At 45.8% G+C, this 24,216-nt stretch overlaps 1 protein-coding gene across 1 annotated transcript in view; it reads right to left on the bottom strand.

The window, feature by feature from the left end:
* Positions 1–24,216, bottom strand: part of Gabrg3 (gamma-aminobutyric acid type A receptor gamma3 subunit) — a 646,975-nt gene that overhangs the window by 603,890 nt on the left and 18,869 nt on the right. Inside the window, exon 2 of the mRNA XM_012517635.2 lies at positions 18,364–18,512. Within this exon, the coding sequence (XP_012373089.1) occupies positions 18,364–18,512 (149 nt within the window). The remainder of the gene's footprint in view (positions 1–18,363; positions 18,513–24,216) is intronic.

The following is a 24,216-nucleotide window of genomic DNA, read 5'->3' as shown; positions in this document are numbered from 1 at the left end:
GGCGACTGAGACTGGGCATGGTGGCACGTGCCTGTAATCCCAGCACTTGGGAGTCTAAAAACAGGTGACCCATTATGAGTCTACTCTATGTAATGAGACCCTGGAGACTCTATACTAAACACATCTTTAAAAAAAGAAAGAAAATGGAAAGATATTCCTTGCCCCCGTATAGGAAAATCAACATTGTAAAAATGGCCATACTCCCAAAATTGTTACACAGATTTAATGCATTCCCTATCAAAATACCATGAACATACCTCACAGACCTAGAGAAAATAGGTCTGTGAGGTATATACAGACCTATTTGAAGTCTGTATATATTTAGAAAATACATTCCTAAAATTTATTTGGAATCAGAAAAGACCTACAATAGCAAAGGCAATCCTGGGCAACAAAGGTAAGGCAGGATGCATTACAATCCCTGACTTGAAATTGTACTACAAAACTACTGTAATAAAATCAGCAGGGTACTGGTAAAAAAGCAGAGCCCAGGATCAACAGAATAGATTAGAAGATTCAGATACAACTACAAACACACTCAGCCATCTTTTCTTTCACAAAGGGGCCAAACATGTTTACTGTAATAAAGACAGCCTCTTTAACAAATGGTGCTGGAAAAACTGGCTCTCCACATGCCAAAAACTAAAACTAGACCTAGGTCTATCACCATGCACTAAAGTCAAAATTAATTAAAGATCTAAACATTAAAACAGAAATACTAAATCTACTGGGAGAGAAAGTAGGTGGAAATCTTGAAGACATAGGGGTAGGCAAATAGTTCATGAACAGAAATCAAACTGCATGGGAAATACTTCAAAGAACCAACATTTGGGACTGCCTCTGCTTGAGAAGTTTAACCACCTCAAAGGAAATCACCAACACCACAAAAAGACAACCCACAAATTTAGAAAACATCTTAACCAATAATCACTCAGACAAAGGTCCTCTATCTAGAATATATAAAGAATTGAAAAAAAATAGAGCCCCAAAATTTAAAGACTCAATCCAAAAACAGGCATCTGAGATGAATACACACTTCTCAGGAAGAAATGCCAGAGGCAAATAAACATCTGAAAAAATGCTCCACATTTCTGGCCATTCAAGAAATGCACATCAGAATACCACTGAGATACTATCTCACCTCAGAAAGAAGGCTATCATAAAGAAATCAACTGATAACAAATGCTGGAGAGGATGCAGGGGAAAAAGGAACCCTTCTCCATTGCTGGTGGGAATGTAGACTGGTACAACCACTATAGAAATCAGTGTGGAGACTCCTCAAAAAACTAGAACTGGAAATCCTATTCAATCTAGCTATTGCCCTTCTGGGTATTTTCCCAAAAGAACTGAAAACATCGTACCATAGTGATATATAGCACCAATGTTTGTGATAGCCAAATCTTGGAAACAGCCAAAATTCCCACCACTTAAGGAATGGATGAGGACGATGTGGTATTTTTATACAATGGAGTATGACTAAGCTATAAAGAAAGACAAACTCAAAGCCTTGATAAGTAAGTAGATGCAACTAGAGCTTATACTCATAAGCGAAATAAATCAGACCTACATATGTAAATATCGTATTGTCTCCTTAGTGTAAGAACTCAAAAGACATAAAGCCTGAAAGCCATGACAGATACAGTAAAATGGAAATAAATGGAACTTAAGTATTAAACAATGAAGAGGAAAGAAAGAAGAAAGGACAGGAAATGTGATAGGGGGCAAAACCGTGCAAGTGTCTGTACAACATGGCTGAAGTGACCGTACTCAGAATTTTCATCATTTTTTGGATACGGCAGTTAACGTGTGTAATTTTCACCTTGACTAATTCTGTATGCTAATATCTGTGAGCCAAGCAACTACACACAGAGCACAGCAATGTGTAATACAAAACCCATGCTTGAATTCCTGTCATCTTGGTCTTCTAATGTCATATCAATTACTCACTTTAAAATATTTTTAAAGTAATAAAAGAAAAAGAGACAAGAACAAAAATTTAAGATTTCTTGAAAGAAGTGGTAACACTCAATCATATGCCCAATCTTTCACAATTATATCTGTTAATCTGAACAACAGATTTCATGATAAAAATAGATAATATATCAACCATTGTTAGCTATTCTTGTTTTGAAAGTCTATAACATATGTAATTGTTGTATGTTATCCTGTTTCTGTCTTTTTTTTTTTTTGATCTTTGTTTTTGCTTTTGTCTTTACTCATCAAAAAAATAAAATTATAATAAAAAAAAATTTTAAAAGAAGAAGGAAAAAAAAAAGCTACCAGGCCATTGTGACGCAGTGCCGCATTTGTGGACTGCTGTAGCAAATCTCCTTGAGAGTCCATCCCAGTCACAGCACTCTAGGAAACTCCAATGCTGCTACCTGCAATAGTCCCACTTAGATACTTACCAGAACAATTGGTCCCTCTTAAGTAATTAACACCTGACCCGTATGTGCAGCCTGACGCTGCATCGAGTGTCTAGATGATACTGTCTGCCCAGGTGCTAACTACACACTGATGAAGAGCAGACAGCTGGGCAAAATCTCAGCAGAGGACAAAGAATTTGCGACGGTGGAGCAGCTGCGGACCTTCATCCAGCTCACAGGAGCCACATGAGCAGAAGCCACCACAGTGTGGTCTGGGGTGGGTGGCAGGAAGGCTCCTGATGTGCCACCCCCTCACTGGGGGCTGGAGTTCCTAGCTGTGTGTGTCATTTACAGCAGGGCTGGCAGGCAGGCTTAGAACGCGCCCTACGGGTTTTCTGAGTAACTCTTCTGGTAACTGGTGGAAAGCCTTATTATCGAGGCTGGGTCCTTTCTCCCCATAACACTCTGGTGTACACTCAGCCACTGTCCTTAGTTTCCGGAGTAGTAAGAAATAAATGTAAGAAAGCAATCATTTGCTATTCTAAGTCCCTAGATTATACTTATGGTCATGTGATTTCAGTGATTTACCAAGATAGGTACAGATAAGACACAGATACAGTTGTAGATATCTTTTTTAAATGTTTTTATTCATTGTAATGAGAAAAAAAGATAAAACAACAACGAAATAGTTTCAAAACAGCTTAGTAGGACAGTTATAATAATTAATACATTGCATATTGTTGTCTTCCTATTAGTCAGTGGACATGATGTAGACATGATATCTTATCTAAACAAGATTAGTACAAACCTTTCTTAGAAAAGTATAACCACGAGGTATAAAAAGTAAAGCTACATTAATATGCTGAGCTGTAAAAGCTCAAGTCAACAACTTCGGACAACTGCTAAATGTGCTGATAACCCACTACTGTCATGGACTATTGCTCTATATTGGGCTATTTTGCTGAATTCAAGCACCTACAATCATTGGACCAGCATCAAGTATGAAAAGGGCCTTTAAAGACTTCTCCAAATACAGCTTCTTTAACTGCAATGCAACACCCATCTCTAACAAACCAAAACAAAAAAAAGGGGATATAAATAAAGGACTGTTTTGTAGTGAAAAAAAAATATGTGTATACAAGATAGTTAGGATAGATATAGTTACAGATCTCTTGTGCAATGAAACCTCCTCACACATTCCTTGTAAGGAAAAGTTCTCAAGGCCCTGGCCTGCTGCGTGGCTCCACTACAGCCTGTCTCACACAGGACTCAGCATGGATGAAGACCACGGCAAGACCCCATGGGCTTGGGGGACAAGGGATCTTCCCTGTTCAGGCGAGGACATGAGGGGCGTGGTCACCTGCCCACAAGTGTGGCTCTCCGTTCTTAGTTCTGAGGCCCCTGGATGTCTAATCAGTTTTTTAGAAGAGACAGAATTTCTCCACAGAATTTGTTCTCTACCTGCCTCCCGCATTTGAATTAACTTTGTGGGAGAATTGGTTAACTACCTCTAAAGTAATGAGTTTGACTTGAAGCACAGCAATTAAGAATGTCTGTTTCCTCTCCTCCTACTCCTGTTCTGAGAGTAACATGAATACATTTGAATTATTTTCTGGATCTACTGTAATTGCTGGATAGAGACAGCTCACTGGTCTGCCTGCCAGGCTTGGCATGCAGGCTAAGCCTACACTCTGCAGGCTTACTTGAGGAGAACTAAGAAAAGAAAGGCTACATGGAACTGGTAGTGCTGGGGTTTAGATCTAGACCATCCTCCCAAAGGACTCCTGTGTTCAAAGGTTGGGCTTCACAAGATGATTGGTGGGGAGTCTTGTTTACTTTCCTTGCTGCTGGGAGAAAATCCCCAACAGCCAAAGTTAAGGGAGGAAAGGTTCATTCAGCTCAGCGTGTGGAGGGCTCAGTCCCTAATCAGCTGGCACCAAGGCAGGGTGGGCTGGCACAGGGGCAACAGTTTATGCAGAAGACAGCAAAAGCAATCAAGCAAAAAGGGGAAGGCAAGCCTCTTCTGCCACTTCTGTCTCCTCCAGACTGCTGGGATTAGTGGCCTGCAGCAGCAAGCCCCACCCTCATCCCCCAGCACCCTCAGGGCCAGCACTGCACTCTCTAGATTTTGCCACCTCCTAGAAAGGTCCTAGGACTGCGTAAGGCTCTGCAGGGAAACCTAAACACAAGCCACACAGGGTGCTGCACTCCTGCGTGGATCAGTCCACTGGAAAGTTCAGAGCCAAATGTGCTGCTAGAGGTGGGGCCCCATGTGAGGACAGGGGTCCATGCAGCTCTTACCGGAAGGGGGCATCTCTGTGCCCAGCTCCTCCCTTTCTCTCTGCTGGGGTGAACAGCTGTCTGTGGCCAGGACCTCCCACCAGGCCCTTCCTGCCTTGGATTCAGTAGATTATAGACTGAATCTTCTAAACCTGTTAGCCAAATCAAGCATTTTCCACTGAGCTATGGGTGTCAGATATTTTGTCCCAGTGACAAAGCAAGCGACTGAGACAGACAGAAATCACCCAGCCATCACAAACAATCCAGAAGCACCAGACCGTGAGCCGCAAGTGTGCCCTGAGCCAAAGGACCCAAGATAGCCAGTGTTCCACTTCCAACGTGGACGTCAGTCCTTAAAACAGGGAAGCAAGCAGGAGGAGGGACAGGAGTCCGGACTCATTATCAGTCATGCCATCTAATAATTTGCTTACATGTACGTTTGGTTATATGTGCAGTGCATGCACATTATATTTGATCATTTGTACCACAACACCAAGCAAAATCTAAGCAGTGTCTCAACTGGAGCTTTACACCCTTAGGGTAGAACTTCTCCACTCACAGACACCAGGACCAGCGCAGGGAGGCATGCAGAGGCTGCCTGCTTGCCACCACAATCCCGGCCACTTGCATGCACCATGCCTGGGACCTGCAGTCTGGGGCATCCACCCTACAGCACTGCAGCAACACAAACATGGACGTTTTCTACTGAAAGTCACCGAAGAGCCACAGAAAGAGAAAAGCTTTAAAGTCATACCTCACTCATGCATGCTTTATAGTGCATGTGAATGCTGACCTCAGAAGATGAGAACAAGGGATTGGTCACCAGCGTCCAGAAAGGGCAGCAGGCAGGGATGGGGACAGTGGAGCAGTGGGCACTGAGTTACACTTCGAACTGCTTCCTGGCATGCTGTTATACATCGGGAGATAAAATAACAGACTACACGTTTCAGAAAATTTCACTGAAGACTTTTGAATGTTTCTTCCCACAAAGAAATATAAACATCTGAGGAGGCTTTCTGTGATTTGTACATTGTAGAGTGTGTGCACATATGAACACATTACACAGAACCTCATAAAAATATATGTTTCTGTCTTCACTAAGAAAATTTAAAACAGGGTGGGCCTGTATTCCCAGCTGCTCAGGATGCTGAGGCAGGAGGATCTCAAGTTCCTGTATAGTGAGATCCTTTCTGTATTGAAAAAAAACCCTTTAATCATAGTTTAACTCATGTCTGTGAGGGCTCTTTCCTCATATCACCTGCAACAGAACTCACTCCTGATCTACCGAAAGTGAGAGCCTCGAGGCCAGTGCCCAGCTGTGCCCTCTCTCCCTTCCACATTCGGGAACAGGACCTGGAGTGGCAGGAGGCCCTCCTACCCCGCCTACTGGATGTGCATCCACGGCCCTGGAGAGCAAGGAGCCCCGCCCAGCCCCAAGGCCCGAGGACAAGAGCTCTGTGGACATCTTCGTGTGGTCTGAGCGGGGCAGGCTGTGGACCCCGAGCTGCCTCGGTGGCCACAGCTTCACTGCTCACCTGACCTTCTCCGTGCCATGCTGAGGGCTGGAGCCTGCACCTCGGATGGCTAACGAGGGGAGGCACAGACACAGTGCAGTGGAAGCCCCAGCAGGACAGGGACTCGGCAACAGGACGGCAGATACAGATGGCCCCGAAGGCACCGGGCAGACCAAGTCCAGGGCAAGAGTCAGAAAGGGAAGCAGCGCGCCGTGGTTCCCCAGAGCTGGTGAACACCCCCTCAAGTGGAGGGAAGAGCCCGCGCTGCACCCCTGAAGCAGGCGAGGAGTGCACACTCTTTCCTTTTTCTCTTAATATCTAATACATATCTAATATATGTTATCTACAAGTTAGATCTATCTATAATTAGGTAACACAGGTTATACATTATCTATAAATTAGATAATACATAGATTGTATATTATCTATAAATTAGACAATACATATAGATACATGTGTTAATCTAACAGTGCCATTCATGAGCAAGTCAGGGTAACTCGCTGGGCAGAGGATCGGGCACAAGCTTACCATCGGCACGTTGGCAGGTTCCGACCTCCTCACAGGTGCAAACTCCCCCTTCTCCCTCTAGTCTCCGATGACACTTCCCTCCCTCTGTGTCCCTTCTACAACGCCCACAAGTATCCTCTCAACTGTCTCCTCCAAAAGTCCTCGATAGCGGCTATAGAAATTCTGTCAGCAAAGCTCAACCCCTTTGCTTCCTTTCGTCGTCTCTTCTCCCATGTCCTCTTACAATCTACTTCCTCCCTTGTCTTTGCTCCTCCCTACACATCCCACCTCCCCGTCAGCTGTAACGCACCACACTTCATATGGGTCTCTGAAAAAGAGTGAAATCGTTAAAACAAGTCTTGAAGCACCTGGTCGACGTGCGGCTGGCTCTGTAAAGGCGGACACAACTGGGGTGGGTTCTCTCCTTGGGGCACGGGGGGGGGGGGCAGATCTGACTTGCCACGAGCAGGCTGCAGAGTCGTGTGACCGCCAGACGCAGCCAACGCCCTCTTGGTTACTTCACTTCCTAATTGCTGACACAACACCCGACACGCACAATTTAAAGGAGGAGAAGCTTGTTTTGCCTCACGGTGGATACAAGACTCAGCCTGCTGTCAGCTGGTCTCGAGACCTGGCAGCATGGCCGAGGGCCTGGCACCCAGGAGGCGGTGGGCCTCCTTCTTTCCTTCCCTTTTGCTTCATCCAGGCTGTAGCCTCTCGGCTGGTGTCGCCACACCCAGGGCGGGGCTTCCCTCTTCAGGGAGGCCACCCTCCGCTCCCAGCACTCTGCTAAGCCAGTCAGCGATCACCCCAGCCAGGATCACACACGCACGATCCAGTCACCCCCAAAGCCCGCCCATGAGCCCCCGAGGCTGCGGGGAGACACCCAGATAGAAGCCGCACCAAAAACCAGTATCACATCATTTGGAAACGGACATTTAGTGAAGAGGCACCTGTGACAGCAAGAGTCCCTTGCTCGCACTGATCCTCAGCCCTCAGCATGGACTTGCAGAGCGAGGGCGAGAGCGAGAGCGGGAAGAAACAAGGCAATAAAATTGTCTGCCTCCAAAAATTCTTGGAAAAACCAAATAGCTGAACTGCGTGATTGGATCGAAGCAGCACAGCACACAGGTCACTAAGGTGCGCGGCAAGCCCAGCGACAACGGCGTGCAGCAGATGGGGACACTCACTGACACAGCAGGCAGGAGTTTAAACCCTGCATGCCAAGGAAGGACGGGTGGACCAACCAAGATGACGCAAGACCTGAACGGCCACTTCACTGAAGAACTTGTCACCATGAAAAGGTATCAAACAGCACTCCAGGACACGAAAGCTGGCTGGAACCGTGCTGGGCAAAAACGGCCGACGGGAGGAGAGTGTCAGACCCAGAAGAGAGTGCTGGCACAGGCGGCACACACTCTGCCGAGGAGCACCTCAGGAGCAAGAGCGCACTGAAACGACCCAAGAGCTGCGAGCTGACTCAAAGAAAACTAACCAAAGAGCTTTAGGAGTTGAAGAAATGCTGGAAGACAGCATAAAAGGTACAAAAACTCTACTTACCAAAATCATAACATCAAATTTTCAAGTTTAGGGACAGAACTCACTTAGTAGTAAACAGGGCACGTAGAGCCCCAAACAGCTATACTCAGAAGTGGCCTCAAAGGGCTGCTAGGCAGTCTAAGTGCCTGCCTGGCAAGTGCAGTGTCCCGAGTTCAATCCCTGGCACCACATGCTGTATCGGCCAGTGAAACAAGGCATGGTGGCACACACCTGGAATCCCAGCACTGCGGAGGCTGAGGTAAGAGGATCGCTACCAGTTTGAGCTGCGTAGCGAGACCCTGTATTAAAAAAAATGGCTGCATCATACTTGGGATGGTTACTCAGGAGTCATTTGGGAAAGATCTGAATTAAGACTGAGCTATTCTAGGAATAAGAAGTGAAGAACGACTATATTTCAAGGTTTCTGGGGTAACTAGTTGGCCACAAGAGATAGCCTCATACAGAGAGCGGAGAAGTCGAGAGACTCCCTGAGAGGTTAAAGCAGAGATGGGCTGACCCTTTGCCACCGTGTGCACTCTGCCTCAGAGCCAGCCAACTATGGGCTGAAACCTCCACTAACTGTGAGCTAAGTAAACCTTTCCTTCCTTCATTCTGGGCATTGGGTACTTTGTTCCAGCCATAAGGGGAAAGTAACTGAGACACTAGGAAGGTGAAGGTGGTCCCCATAGCAGGAAATGTCCCCACCAGCGAGGCCACATCAGCTTTTGTTGGTTGCCCAGGTAACGTTCCTGCTACTTCTGTTTCTTAGAAACGTTTCACCGTTTGTCTTTTCAGTCCCATCCGCTAAGGTGAAAAGCCAGGACAATCTCATATGGTTTTCTGTGGACGCTGGGACTAAAAGCACTGGCAGAAAGTCCAGAGGACTGCTCAAAGCCCACTCTGCTGCCTACTGCCAACAGCATTTACTTCTCCTGTCTGCCAAGGTAGTCAGGGGTATGAATCAGCCTGACCACTGCCACAGCCCAGGGGAACTGGACAGGTGGGCCTCTGAAGCAAGAGAGACACCTCACAAACTCACAGGCTGCACAGCATGGAGGAAACACCAGTGGCCTGGGGCACACAGAGCGGCTCAAACCCAAAAATTGCTGGAGTGAATGGCGGCTGAGAGCAGACACCACACCATCCACTGACTGACCCCATGCAGTAGCGGAGGAGGAGGAGCAGGACCCAACATACCCAAGCAAGCATGCGTGCAGAGAAAGCAGGACCCAGTTAGCCTCACTAACCCTCCCCTGGGAAAGACCAGGCACAGAAACCCAAGGAGGGGAAAGCAGAGCACCAGGCACTGTGCCCTGGACACATCCAAGAGACGATTCTTCAGATCTCTTCCCGAATTAAATGAATCAATCAGCGCACCACCCACATCATCAGAGTTATCTACACTCCTTTAGAAGTCATGGCATAACTTTGTATTTTCTCAACATGGTCATGTACACAGACTTTGAAGATAACAAGGAAGGAACCTGTAATTCCTTAGTAATTCCTTAGCTTAGTAATCTATATTCAGTTGAGTAGTTCAAATTTCTTGAAATACTTATTGTGGAGAAAAGCACTAGGCCCTTTCTCTTCATTTCTGTGACTCTTATTTAAAAGTTCATCCTCCTCTGACCTTTCCTTTCTCCCAAGACCTGAGACAAATGACATCCAGCACAATGCTGAACCAGTAGAGGGCAAGGCTTCAGCACTCCTTAACGCAATGCAGAGTTACAGGAAAGAACTAAAGGACAAACATCCACGACTTAGAAATTCAGAGAGGTAACAGCTAAGGAAGCAGACTCGGGTTTTAGAATGTAACCATCACAGCACATAATATGAGAACTAGTGGGCTCCACTCAGACACGTCACGTCCACATAACAGGGGCAAGTCAGTGCAATTCCATCCACTCACTGTTAATTATAATTTTCTTTTCTTTTGAAGAGTAAAAGCAAGAGCAAGGAAAACAAAAGCAAAGACAGAAACAGAGCAATATAACAAAACATACGTTACAGATTTTCAAAACAAGAATAGCTTGCTAGCAGTGATTGATACATTATCTACTTTTATCATCAACTCTGTTGCTCAGATGAAAAGACACAGTTATGCAAAACGGTACGCACGACTGAATATCCTCACTCACATGCTTTCGAGAAACCTTAAATTTTTGTCTCTGGCTTGCATTGTTGACAGCAACAGCGGTGAGACGTGTCACGTATTCTCGGATGTCGGGTCTTGGCTGTGGTTGGGCTGCGTGTGTCAGAAGACTGCAGCACACGCGCACGCATCGGGAGTCCAGGGGTGCTGACACAGTGGCGGCCACGTCACGGCTGTGGTCACACCCTATCCAAGGTGATCTCTCAGAATTTTCTAGTCCCGCTTTAAAGCAGAAAAAGCTGGTGTGGAGAAAACTCAGGGGAGACACGGAGGACTCCCTCTGGTGCGAGGGAGGGAAGGGCAGGTCGTGCAGGAAGCATCCTCCGGGAAGGTCACGTCTAACCTTGGAAAGGTGCAGGAGAGCTCACTGCAGACACGGGAGAAAAGGGCTCAGTGACCACACACCAAGAGAGCCGGGATGCCACTCACGGGTGTGGAAGAAAGCTCAGAACAGGCCAGGCCGACGCAATGGCTTGCCTCTTTGTGACACCCCAAGGGGCTACGACTTTATCCCAGAAGCCAAACAGAATTTTCCTGGATTTCACATTAATAGCTTCAAATTGCTCCAGTGGGATTTCCAACACCTACTCTCAAGCGCCACCTGGAGCTCATCTCCCGTCCCTCACCACCCACGAACCCCAAGTGCTGCTCGCCAGCTCTACCAGGGGCCAGGTCAGGCCTGATGCAGAAAGAACACTCAGGATGCGCTGGGTGACTAGCTGGGGGAAGTCAGACGGCCGTGAGAAGACAAACCAGCAACTGCGATGAGCTCGCGGCAAAGCCACGCGCTGCACCTTACGGAAACTTGCCATCACTATCCCTCAACGGGATCCTTGACAGGTAACTGACTGTGTCAACCTGCGCAAGAAACTCCCACTCAGTTGGCTCAGCACAGTTCTGGTGTCCCAGGCCTGCCCTAGGGGGGACTGCTGCCAGAATGGCATGAAGGGAAACGAAACAGGAAGGCCTGCTTCACCTCACTGAGGAGCTCCAGTCTTTGCCTTCACCTTGGACATTGGCCCTGGCTTCCTGTGGAGGCTCTACAGTCGCCAGCACAGACCCTTCGACCTGCAGATATCAGCGCAGGCGGGACACTGGCCCACGTTCCAGGCCTTCACGGGATCCTTTAGGACTCCGCTGCAGAGAGCCCTTCTGCGCTTTTCCACACCCGACTGTGGGTGGCCACTGTAGGCCAATCTTGAAAATTCTTATATATTTGTACATCTTGCATTAAACGGGTTTCTCAGGTAGCCCTGACTGATACAGCATCCAAAATGATTTGGAAGTAGGTTAGATTTTCCTGAAGAATGAAGGTTTTTCTGGCAAATTCATCTTTAAATTAGAGCCTTTCTGAGCTATGAAAGAAAACAGTGTCTAATTCAGTATCTTTTCCCAGGTTGCTATTCTTAGACAGTTACTATTCTCTAATTGAGTACCAGAGAGTTGCTGGATTCTGCCAGTCAAGCTCTTGCATCTAAATAAGGCAGTAACAGGCATCTCGAGCCGCCTAAAGAATCATGGCAACATCCAGGGTGGAATGTGAAAGTCATGGCTTTTACTTAATGTTTTAAAAAAATCTTCACTGAGAGAGCACAGAGCTCTTCTCCTGTGAGACAATGACTTAAGAGGACTAAGTGACAGGATGCTTAGAAGAGCTTCCCACTTGAAAAGAAACATGCGTGCTTAGCATGTGTGTGTGCTGTTTTATTTGGAAAATGCACAGTTCTTTAAGTACACAATGGAAAAATACAGACCTCCCTTCAAAACCAATGTCTCGCCTTCCACAGTTGCAGTTACCTGTGGTCAGTCACTGTGCAAAAATAGGTGAACACATCTACATTAAGTTTATTACAATATTTTGCTGTAATTGCATTTTATTATTGTTATTACTCTCGATCTCTGTGTCTTTATACACAAACTTCATCACTGTAGGCACCCATGTGGGAGAAAATGTGCAGAAGATTCAAAGTTTAGCACTACACACAGTTCCGGGCACCCACGGCGCCCTGGAATATTTTCCCTGTGAATAAGGAGGGGACAACTGCAAAACTAAGTCCATGCTGCTTGCTGCACATGACAGAATCCTGGCATATCACACTCCAAGTGTGCTGCTGCACGTCTGCATGGGTGAGGGTTTTGTTCTGACTCTTAACACACTCGCCTTGCACTTTCTAACACACTGTTGGGCAGAGCATGTGAGTTTGAGCTGGCTGCACGCAACGTCTACTGTGTCCACTTTCCCAGAACAGAGGACCATGTGATGACCCCCTGAAGGAGGATGCTTCCCTGCATCTTAGCCTTGCTATGCAAAGTACCAACAGGACCAAATTTGCTCACAAGCAAAATCAATTTCTGGTTATTATTTTCACTGAGTCAAACTCCTCATACTGAAGAAAGTCACCTAATTATGGAACACAACCGAATTTATGAACCTTGGGCCATGGTAATTTAAATCTGTCCCTACAGAATACATAAAGTACGAAAGAAGCTAAAGAGCAATGTTGTTCCTCTGTTCACTGCACTGAGGCATAGAAATATGACATAATCTCTCCATCTGTGCACTAGACATGCACCAATAAAGTTCCTCTTGGGCCGGCCAAATAGCTCAGTGGATTAGAGCACCTGCAAGCAGGCGCAAGGGTCAGGGATTCAATCCCCTGGCCTGCCATGCCAGCCCCACCCCCAGGGAGCGCTGAGATGGCACTTGAGACTGGGCATGTTGGCGCATGCCTCTAATCCCAGCTCTTGGGAGGCTATAAACAGGTGGATCACTGTGAGTCCAATCTATGCAGAGAGACCCTGAACACCCTGTAGATGCTTCCCTAAAATACAAAAAATAAAAAATAAAAAATCTCCCTCTAACCACAAGGATTTTGAAACTTTCAGCCTCCTGGAACCAGAGTAGTTCTACATTCTTCTACAGGTAAGTTGGCATCTTGGGCTTGGAAACTTGGAGAAATGGTGTGGGTAAGACAGAGTGACGGCAGGCAAGCTGCTGGGCTGCACATGAAGCAGAGCTCAATGGAAAAGAAGCAAACCACCCCCTGGGGGCAACCTAAGGACAGAACTGCAGCTGCCACAGCCCTCATGTCCTCCTGCCAATCCCATGGGTACAGTGCAGACTGTACAACAGCTGCATGTGCCACCTCTCTTAGGCAGGCACACCGCTCTATCTAAGGTCAAACCTATTCTCAATCAAACCATTGTTAATCCCTTAGGGACAACAACAAAAAACTAGGCAAAAAAATAACCGAGGACACAGAGGACCTCAACCATACTGTCAAATGAGAGGCTCTAATCTACCCAACAGCACCAGCACAGACATTATTTAAAAATCCCATTTCTCAAACTTGACAGGCTCCTGGGCTATGAATCAAACATTAACAAACTGGAAGAACTGAACTGATATTCTTGCATCACAGTGTCATGAAATTAGAAATCAAAGCAGGAAAAAGAAAATTCCCAATCATTTACAAACTAAAAATATACTTCCCAATAATCCAAGGGTTAATGACAAAAATGTCAAGGGAAATTAAAAAATATATTTAACTAAATGAAAATATAAGCACAACATATCAGAATTTGTGGGATAAAGTCAAAATGTGCTGAGATGACAATTTAGAGCACCAAATGCTTACATAAAAATAGTCTCAAATCAAGAATCTAAATTCTACTGCAGGAAGAAACCCAAAATAAAACCAAGCAGAGAAAAGGAAGAAGAAAAGAAAGATATCAAAGTATCAAAGAACTGATACCCAAAAATCAATTGAGAATAATAATGAAGCAGAAAGCTAGTGTTCTGAGAAGATCAGAGTAACAAACCTCTAACTAGACTAACAAAGGAAAAAGAAGATCCCCAAGTGCCAGCGCCAGCTGTGAGTCAAGGAAGTCCCCACCAGCCCTGCATCTGCTCCAAAGGTTGTAGGGGCCACTACAGCCCTGCACGCACAAACGTGGCCACATGAAAGAAACAGAAAAATTATTTGAAAAACCATCACAATTTATTCAATATGAAATGCATCATTTGAGTACACTTATATTCATTAAACTAAGGAATCTGTAATTTAAAAAACTCCCCCTAAGAGAAAAGTGCTGGCCCAGAAGGTACCATGGAAGAAGCTTACCAAACATTTGGAGAAATAACACCAAGGCTTACGCAATCCAAGTTCCATTCCACAAAAGATGAAGGAGCACTTCCCCACTCACCGTATGACATTGGTGCTACCTACCACCAAAGCCAAAAAGAGTGAAAAAAGAAAAGCAAAGAAAGAAAAAGAAAATGTTAGACCAATGGCCCGCAAGTACAGACATTTAAAAAAAAAACAAGTTTTAGCAAAGTGAATTCAGCAATACATAAAAGAGAATTTTATAAAAAGACATACCAACTGACATGACCAAGTAGAATTAATCCCAGGGACAAAACAGTGGTTCAATATTGGAAAATGAATCAACCATATTAAGCAAAAGATGAAACATTCCATGACTATATCAAACAATGCAATAAAATAGTAGGTCAAATTCAGGACTCATAGGTGATTTTAAAAAGTCTCTTGGAAAGCCAGGAATTAAAGGAAGCTTTCCACAAGGATAAGAACATACAGAACACCTTCAGCTCACATCATCCTTATGGGGGAATACAGAACATGTTGCCCCTAGACCTAAAAAAAAGCAGAGCTATCCACTCACAACACTGCTGCTCATCAGAGGGCTCAAAGTTCCAGCCATGCTCCAGGAAAGAAAAGAAAACACTACAGCCTGGAAGAGAAGAAATACAGCCCCTTTCTTATATGTGGCATGCTGGTATACACAGAAAAGCTGAAGAAACTTACTAGAAAAAAAAAAAAACCTTCTAAAACTACTGAAATTTGAACAAGTCAAAAGACACATCACCACATAACAGTCAATTCTGTCTCTGTAGAATAGCACCGAACATAAGAAAAATAACGCTTAAAAATGCAGTATCATTTAAATGATGTAAAAAAAAATAAAATACTTTTGGCGTCTATCTCAGTTACTTTTCTCTTGCTGCTGGGACAAAATACCTGACACCCAAAGTTAAGGAAGGGAAGTTTATTTAGCTCACAGTTAGTGGAGGTTTCAGTCCATAATCAGCTGATGCGAAGGCGGAGTGGCTCATGGAAGAGGGCAGCAGTTCATGGTAACAGAATACAGCAAAACAGGACGAGCTAATGGGAGGAGCAGTGGCAACCAGGGTTGCAGAGAGCAAGTCTATCTCCCTTATGCTGCCTTCAGGCTGTCTGCCCCAGGCTGGGTGCAGTACACACACCTATAATCCCAGCAACCCTCACACCCATAATCCCAGCAATATTCACACCCATAATCCCAGCAATACACCCATAATCCCAGCACTGAATGATGAATTAACCACAAAGTCTACAAATCCACCCCATGACTACATGAGGCTAGACACAAACAATAACAGAATCAATCCAACAAAATATTTTCAGAATTCAAATGTCAACCTCTAGAAATCACTTATATAAGACACTAAAGAAGATCTCTAAGTATATGGGAAACACAGCATGTCCATGGATTGGACATAATAAGTTTCAACATAGTAGACTTGTCCAATTCTATCCAAACAGATATATAGTAATAACAACATTCCCATCAATGGCCTCATAAGATTTTTTTTTTTTTTTTTCCGGAACAGGGATTGAACTCAGGCCCTTGCACTTGCCAGGGAAGCACTTATTCCACTGAGCCATCTCCCCAGCCCCAGATTTTCTTTCTTGATTGCTTGCTTTCTGCCTTGCTTACTTACTTTATGCATTTTGTGGGACAAGGTCTCATTGTGTGATCCAGGCTGGTCTGAAACTCACAATATAGTCTAGGTTGAGCTTGAACTCTAGGCAATCCTCCTATCTGAGCTTCCCAAATCCTAAGATTACAGACAAATGCCACCATACCTGGCTAAGACATTCTTCTTTTTGATACAGACAACATTTGCCTAAAATTTATGTATGAAAACAAATCAGCATAAAAGTTAAGAAGAATAAGGAAGGTCAATTACTCCATCCAATTTCAAGGCTCGCTATAGACCTGCAGCAATCGAATGAAGTGCTGACAGTGACAGACACAGACAAATAAGATAGAGAATCCAGAGCACCCCCCACTAGCCAAGAAAATGAATTTTTGAAAGCTCAATAAATATAATTCAATAGGAGAGTTTATCTCTTCAATAATCTGTGACACAACTGGAGATAGAGGAAGGGATAATAGATCACAATACTCCTGCCTTGATTTTATATAAAATTAACTTAAACATAGTGACTTCAAATGTAAAACAAAGTTATAAATTCATAGAAGAAAATCCTCAGAAATTAGAATGCCTTGAAAAGTTCTTACAGATTACTCCGAAACCATTCTCCATAAAAGGAAAATAAATAACTGGTTTTCCTGAGTACTAAAACTTCCCCTGTGAAAATTCTCTTTGAGAGAATGAAATGAGAAGCTTGGGATCTGAGAAAGACTCACTTACAGTGAGACAGAATTCTTAATACTGAGCAGTAAAAATATGAAGTAAGACAAACTAAGCAATTCACCACGTATGAGAGCAAATTGCACAAAGGGAAGTTTCCATGACAAGACACACAGATGACCAGCAATAAAGAGCAGTCTCTGGTACTAACAACTGGGAACACAAATTAAGATGGAATGGGCTGGTAGCCTACTAAGCATTTTCCTATTACAGTTTCTAACAGAAAAAAATAATGACTATATCAACAGCTGGTGAGAACAGAGGGAACTGAGTTCTCAGACATTGCTGGCCGCAAACAGAAAATGTTACAGGCACTTAGAAAACAGTCCAGCCATTCCCTGAAAAAAAACAGAGAGCAGAATGGAGATGGGGAGTAGGGGAAAGAAAAGAAATGGGGCTGGCGAGCGCAGGGCTAGGGTAGGATGGGGAGCAGTAAGACTAATCCGCCATACGTTTTGGACTTACAAGAAAGGATTTTATTTTTGACACATGGTCATTCTGTGTAGCCCAGACTGACCACAGGAGCTCGCAGCAAGCCTCCTGCCTCAGCCTCTCGAGGGCTAGGATGATAGGCATGCACCACCATGCCCAGTTTAGAAGAAAGGATTTTGAGTATTTTTACCACAAAGAAATAATAAATGAGGACAAAGGTGATTTCACTTTGTTTTAAACATTATATGATATCCACACCTATCAAAACATCACCCCATTAATAGCCTCCATTTGAAAAGTTAATTTTTTTATCACAGTACATTTACCATGTAGTTTATTTACCATAACCAGGGCATGGGCAAGTTAATTTATATTTACAAAAAAGAACTTGAAAGAAACTTTGAAAAAACAATTCTAGCCTGGGCATATATCCTAGAGAACAAATTTTATGCTGGCATAAAAAAATCCATATAGAAGTGAATATCATCATTCACTGTCTATTTGTACAGACAAAAGTGGAAACAACAGGAATGTCCCTCAATAGCTGAGTGAGGCACCACGCTGCACGTGCGTGCACAGGCTGCTCTCCAAGAGACATCCGCAACCGACACGGGCAGCAGCTTCCGTGGGGCTCGGAGTCCCTGGCTCAGGGAAACAACATCAGTCTCCGAAGTGGGTGGTTCTACACATACTAGTCTCAACATGGCAAAAAATACAGCCGTAGGAAGCAAACTGGTGGCCAATGTTAGAAACTTGGGGAAAAGAACTAGATATGACCGTAAGACAATGGCAGGGGATCTCTGTGCTCCTGAACTAGCCGAGGATCTCACTGCTGTTATTGTAGAGACTTACCTGCGACAGAACATGATAGAAGCGCACACACTCAAACACATACACACACACCAATGGCAACCTCTGGCTTCACTACGACACTCAGCCGTGGGTTGTGGGATGAGCCTAAGACATGTTATCTTTGCAAGAATTTCTCAATTTGTAATTATTTAAAAATAAATGCTTCAAAAATAACGTCATCATAATAGATTTTCTACAGGAATGACAGACTGTACTCACTTCCAATATCTGGCCGCAGCTTTTTATCATACTCTCTCAGCAACTTGTTGAGAATAAGAGTCACATCGGTGTCCTGAGATTTTGGAGCCAAGACCCACTTTTGGTTTGATGAAGAATCCTCGTACTCATCCTCTTCCACCTTTCTGGACCTGTAGTTATGGCACAGAAAGACACGTAAGTGAAGAGAGGGGCCCTGGAGATGCCACGCCCTCAGGGTGTCCCTCCCCAAGGACCACTGGAATGAGCAGAAAGTCCCGTGACCCTAAGTACAAATCCACATGTTGTACCTAAAATGTGAAACTAAAATGAAGCACCCAGGAAGAGGCGGACAGGAAGAAGGCAGGTGCTGCAAACACGGCACGTTTCCAGGAAACGTCACAGACTGTTCCCTATGCAAGTTAAGCTGCAGGGAGGGCCCTGTGCCATGGACAGCATGACAGGTCAGCCGGCAGGGAGGGAGCCTTCTGAGACATACCTGGAAGCCGCCCAGGTCGGGCACTTGCCTCCCCCTGTCGGCCATGGCTTTCTGTCCCCTGCTGCTCCTCTCTGGGGGACAAACCTCATTCTCCTGATGGCAGGAGCCGAGTCTGCAGAACCAACTCCCTGGGATGATGGCTCCTCCTGAAGACTGGAGTCTGGGGGTGGAGACCAACCTGCGGTTGTCCTGAGGGTGCCTGCCGGCCAGCACTCATCTGGGACAACAGTGAAGGGCTCAGTGTGATGGGGCCCTGGGGCAGTTTCACTGGCCTCGGTCAACACAACAGGATTCACCTGTTGCAGGCTAATGTAGCCATTAAGAATGAAAGCCCTTCTAATCCCAGTTTTTCCTTCCCATTGGACAATTTCTTTCCCTTTCACAATATCCATTGTATCTTTTAAATTTTCATTACTCTTTCAAGTTCTCACACTAGCATGATAATAGGTTTTCTTTATATCTCTATTGTATATTCTTTAAAATTTTTTTTTTAAAAGTGCATCACATTTCAAAAAAAAAAAAAAAAAGCCTTTCTAGTATACCTTTAACATAGCTCTTTAGATTTGGGTGGGGGTTGTTTGTTTTTGAGACAGGGTCTCACTATGCTCCAAAGCAGCCTCAAACTACAGTTTGGGCTTCTTTCTTTCTTTCTTTTGTGTGTGTGTGGAACTGGGGATCAAACTCAGGCCCTTGTGCTTGCCAAGGAAACACTTATTCCACTGAGCCATCTCGCTGACCCCTACAGTCTGGGTTTCTAACCAGCAGCTCCAAATGAGTGCTTGGGTCTCGGAAACTGTGTCGTGCACTGCTGAATACAGAGCTGTCGATACCCCCTGACAGGCATGCATCAGTGGGCAGGCTGGGGATGAAAGGCCGGTGTTACGGGGAGGGAGCCGGCTCGCCCTCAGCCCTCCTGTCTGGAGGAAGAACCTACCTGCACACGGCTCACCATTAACTGGGCCAGAAAGCCACAAAACAAACACCTCCATTCTAAGGTGTCAGTGTGCAGGACTTGAGAGTTTTCTTCAAGGAAGAAAGAAAAAAGAATAAAAGCTGCACTATTGGATGTGAATGCAAACGAGCTCATTCATATCCAAGGTCTCAGAGAGCAACGAAAATACCAGGCCCCATCAGCAGACCTGTGCTCTGGGACTTATGTTTTCTAAAGATAATCTTCGGGATTCTCTAAATGATACACAATGAACATGAAATTAGTAAGACTTACAAGCATTTTAAATTTCAACCCAGCTACTTCATTTAAATCTTCAGAACTATGTTTGTATCGTGTATTCATATATACATACGTCATATAATATATACATAAAATTTACAAGTTTGGACAAGCCGTAACATAGTCTACAGCACTGGTCAGACGACCTAAATCTGGATGAATATACAGTTGTCTTTCCTTCTTTGCTATGGACGGCTCCACAATCCACTTCCACTTCTTGGGTACCAAAACCCAAGGATGCTCAAGCCAGTCATATGAAGTGACCTAGTAACTCACCTATAACCTTTATGGACTCATTAAACCACCTTTAGATGACTGGTACAAGGTACACTGTAAGTGCTACATAAATAGTCACCATACAATACTACCTAGAGAATAAAGATGAGAAAAAAATGTCTGAAAATGTTCAGCGCAATTGTTTCCAGTTTTCCATTCCATAGTTGGCTGAATCTGCACATTCATGAAGACATGAAGGCCTGGCTGTGACACGTACATAAGGCTTCACAGTGAGTGTCCAGGACATGCCCTGCAGAAGGACTTCTTCCCAGGCTACCATGCAGCTGTAATTCTACTTCTTGACTACGTCTTGCCTAGGATGTCACATGAATCACCCACAGAGACTACAAATCCCTGGGGATTTTTATTCACACCGAACACTCACCAGACACTTATACATAACATGTGGGACACACATTCAATAAGTGATATGCTGAAAGCATGATCTATATGACTGAATTTGTACAAATAACAGAATGCTAGATGTTGCTCTAAAATACGTGAGCCGGGGCAGCACCGGGAGTGTTAGTACTGCTGTCTTCTAACAGTAAAAAATGCAGGGGCTTGAAGCCTCTTAATGAACGACTGGGGACCAAACGATGAACACAGGACTGGGCAAATGTGCTGGGAGCCACAGAAAGAATGGGGGTTCCCTGGGTGGGGTGTAGAAAGAATGGGGGTTCCCTGGGTGGGGGTATGACAGCCTCGGGCCATCTGTCAGAATGAGTCACAGTTTTGCAAGATGAAACTAGGAATCGGATTATTTCACACTTGTGTAAAAAACATTCAAACAGCAAGGACTTTCTCAAAGGAGAAAGACACAATACCGTATCTGTAACGTCTGCATCTTTTCAACCAGTGCTCAACAGTGCTTACCAGCTCAGCCTCACGCTTCAGCACCCTCAGGGCCCCCATCCTCTCCCTCTTCTTCTCCTTCTCTCACCTCTCTCCCTCCAGCAGTTTCTCTCCCTCCCTCCCACCCTCTCTCCCTTCCTTCAGAACGTCCCTCCTCCTCTTCCCCTCTCTGGCCCTCCTTGACCCTCACCTCACCCCTTGCTGCAAGGCCAGCCCACGGTCCCCAGGCTCTGTGACCTTCCCTAGCCCCAGCAGTCACAGGGGCACAGAGTGAGCACGCTCCCCAACTCCTCACCATCCTCCAGAGGAACAGCCTGAGGTTCTAAAAATTACTTTGAGCTGTTCAATGACAGGTACTATTATAATGAGTCTAATTCTCCCTCTAGTGGTGAGTATTTTCCTGAAATTGCATAAGCTGCTTCCGAGTTGCCAAGGAAGAAGGGGGAAGAACAGAGATAGGGAACATGTGGAAGGGGTTCTGTGACCCCTTCCGGAGGCGCTCCTGGGCCCCAACTCTGTAGCTGAGCGCTGAGCAGGGTACATCACGGGCAGAGCAGGCTGAGACGCTCCTGCCCCTCAGCTGCAAGCCCCGGGCTTCCCTCCACAGTATGAAGATGCAGCCGAAGCCTTACACTGTAGAGCCTGACACCAGCCCCACAGGAAGCTCCTTCCTGTGAGGAAAGCGAAGTCTCCCCTGGGGAACCAAAGGAGGATGCATAAAACTGAGTTTTTCTTTGTTCTTAAATCCTAAGTGGGCTACATACAATCCTGGGAGCTTTCTGTTAGTTGTACTGTTGCTTCCTAGGCACCATTTCTGCAATGAGCTCTTCCTTAAAAATAAATCAATGATGTATTGTCATTATCAAACAACTGCTCAATGCTCTGACACTATTTCCATGCCCTACGCCTTTCTTCCTCCAAAAAGAGATAAAAGTCTGACGTATTTTAAACATTAAAAGGCGCTAATAAATCTCAGAAAGCAGCCGGGCATCTTTAATCCATCATGAATGTCCAAGTGTGACTTGCTGCATCTCACTGGGCGTTGGATGGGAAGCCTTCACTTGCCCTCCAACCACAGCAACTCGCCCACAGCCCTAACTGTCAGCGCCTTTGCCAAGGCTTTTCCCGACCAAAACACATTCCAGAATGGAAGTGAGAGCCCTCTCCGGATGAGTGACAGTTCTGAAAGACAAAGCAGAGCATCGGATGACTTCACACTTCTCTAAAGCCCGTTCAAAGAACAAAGAGTTATCCAAAGGAGAAAGACATAGCAATCCAATTACTATAATGCCTCCATTTTTTTCACGTGGTATATGACTGCGATTACCACAGCTGAGACCCTGGATAGAGCATGCATTAAAATCAGCACATCTGCCTCTGCTAAGGGAGATTCCGTGTGCACTCGGGAAATCCCACAAAGCTGATCACAACCTGACCATGTCCAGTGAGATACGCAGACATCTTCCCACTGTGCAGCCTTCGAGAGCGTCATTAACTACAGACCTACCTAGTCAATTACCTTGCCCTACACTGCTGGTTCCTCCACATGGTCAGCAGTGAGAGAAAGTTCACATGGACGTGACTCCACGCCTAGACATTGTGCCTGGTTCTGCCTGCCTCTACACAGTGCTACTCAGGCTCAGGCAACCTCAAAACACCCGTTTCCGTCTTTCTACCAGCTCCCCGTCACACGGGAAGGAACCCTGGCTTCGAGGCGCAGTGCCCTGCCTCATTCAGAGCTGTCCATGAGTCACCAGTACAATTTGCTTTCACACTATCAACTCAGAAAGGACGAGTGGCTTGAAAGGGAGGCCCAGGGCTTTCTTCCTTAAGTTAAGCACTTGTGTCCAACAGGGTAAGAGCTGACGGTCCTGTCACATGTGCTAGCATTTATCACCTTGTCCTCTCAGCTCCTCCATGTTTCACAAATATAAACGCAAACAAAGACCTCCCACCAGCAGCAGGGCTTCTTGCCCGTGGGGATGCTCTCTAATTCTGGAATCCTCAGACTCAGGAACCTAGCAGTGTGTTGAGAACAGGTGTGAGCTGAGCTTTGGGCCCTGGGTACTGAAAGTCAGGAGGAAATAAATCTGCCCTGCAGAGTCCAGGGCAGCCCACAAGCTCCCGCAAGAAGGACAGAATTAAACATCCCAGGTAGCCCCACGGTGTTTAGAGCAACAGGTTTTAACCCTTCCTACCCTTTGGTCCTCCTGAGCCCTTTTCACCCCTCCTGGAGGCTTTCGAAGCCCTGATTAGCTTGTTGCCATCTGGAGGGAGGTTAAGGGTATTTAAGGGTGACATCAAGAACCAGGCAAAATGGGGGGGGGGGTACTGCGCAAACAAGCCACAGAGCTCCACCAGCTCCTCTATCTTGTGACAGTCTGGGTCAGTTATCCAGGAGGACTTGAACGTTGATCCTTTTCTGAAGCTTCCCAAAGTCCTGAGATCACAGATGTGTACCACCCTGCCTAGCTCCCAGGCAGAAGATTTAATAGCCATGTTAACGAGCTTGCCTTGTAGGGGGAGACGTGCAACCGTTCTTGTGTGAAGAGGCTGGTCGTTTGGGGGGGGGGCAGGACCTGGGGGCAGAGTCCTTTCAGAGAGGAAGGACGAAGTTGGCCTTCCCCAGGCCGCTCCACAGCCTCCGGCAGGTGCTATTTGCTGGTCTGTTCTCAACGGGGCCGCTAGGAAATCAGGATTCCTGGGTCCTAGGAATTTTCAGGGACAGATTCCATAGACATATTGATCAGTGTGCGTGTGCGTGCGTGTGTAACTTCTAGGGTGTAGATAAAAGACTGGTAAGAAAATACAAATACAGCCACTAGCCTATATTCCTGATTTCAAACCCCGCTTCAAACCACCGGCTCCTGAAAGTGTCAGGAGAGGAGCCCGCTGAGGTCAGGTCCCCTGTTCTCGGCGCGGGCGGGGTGCCCCGTGCGCCCCAGGGAGCCCGGACAGGTGCGCGGGACGCCGCTCCTCCCGGCGCGCCCAACCCGGCGCCCGCGGGCTCGGACCC

The sequence above is a fragment of the Octodon degus genome, unplaced genomic scaffold, assembly GCF_000260255.1.
Source record: "Octodon degus isolate 3935 unplaced genomic scaffold, OctDeg1.0 scaffold00199, whole genome shotgun sequence".
NCBI lineage: Eukaryota > Metazoa > Chordata > Mammalia > Rodentia > Octodontidae > Octodon > Octodon degus.
Note: the sequence above shows the minus strand (reverse complement) of the source record. Positions and strands in the feature narration are given on the sequence as shown.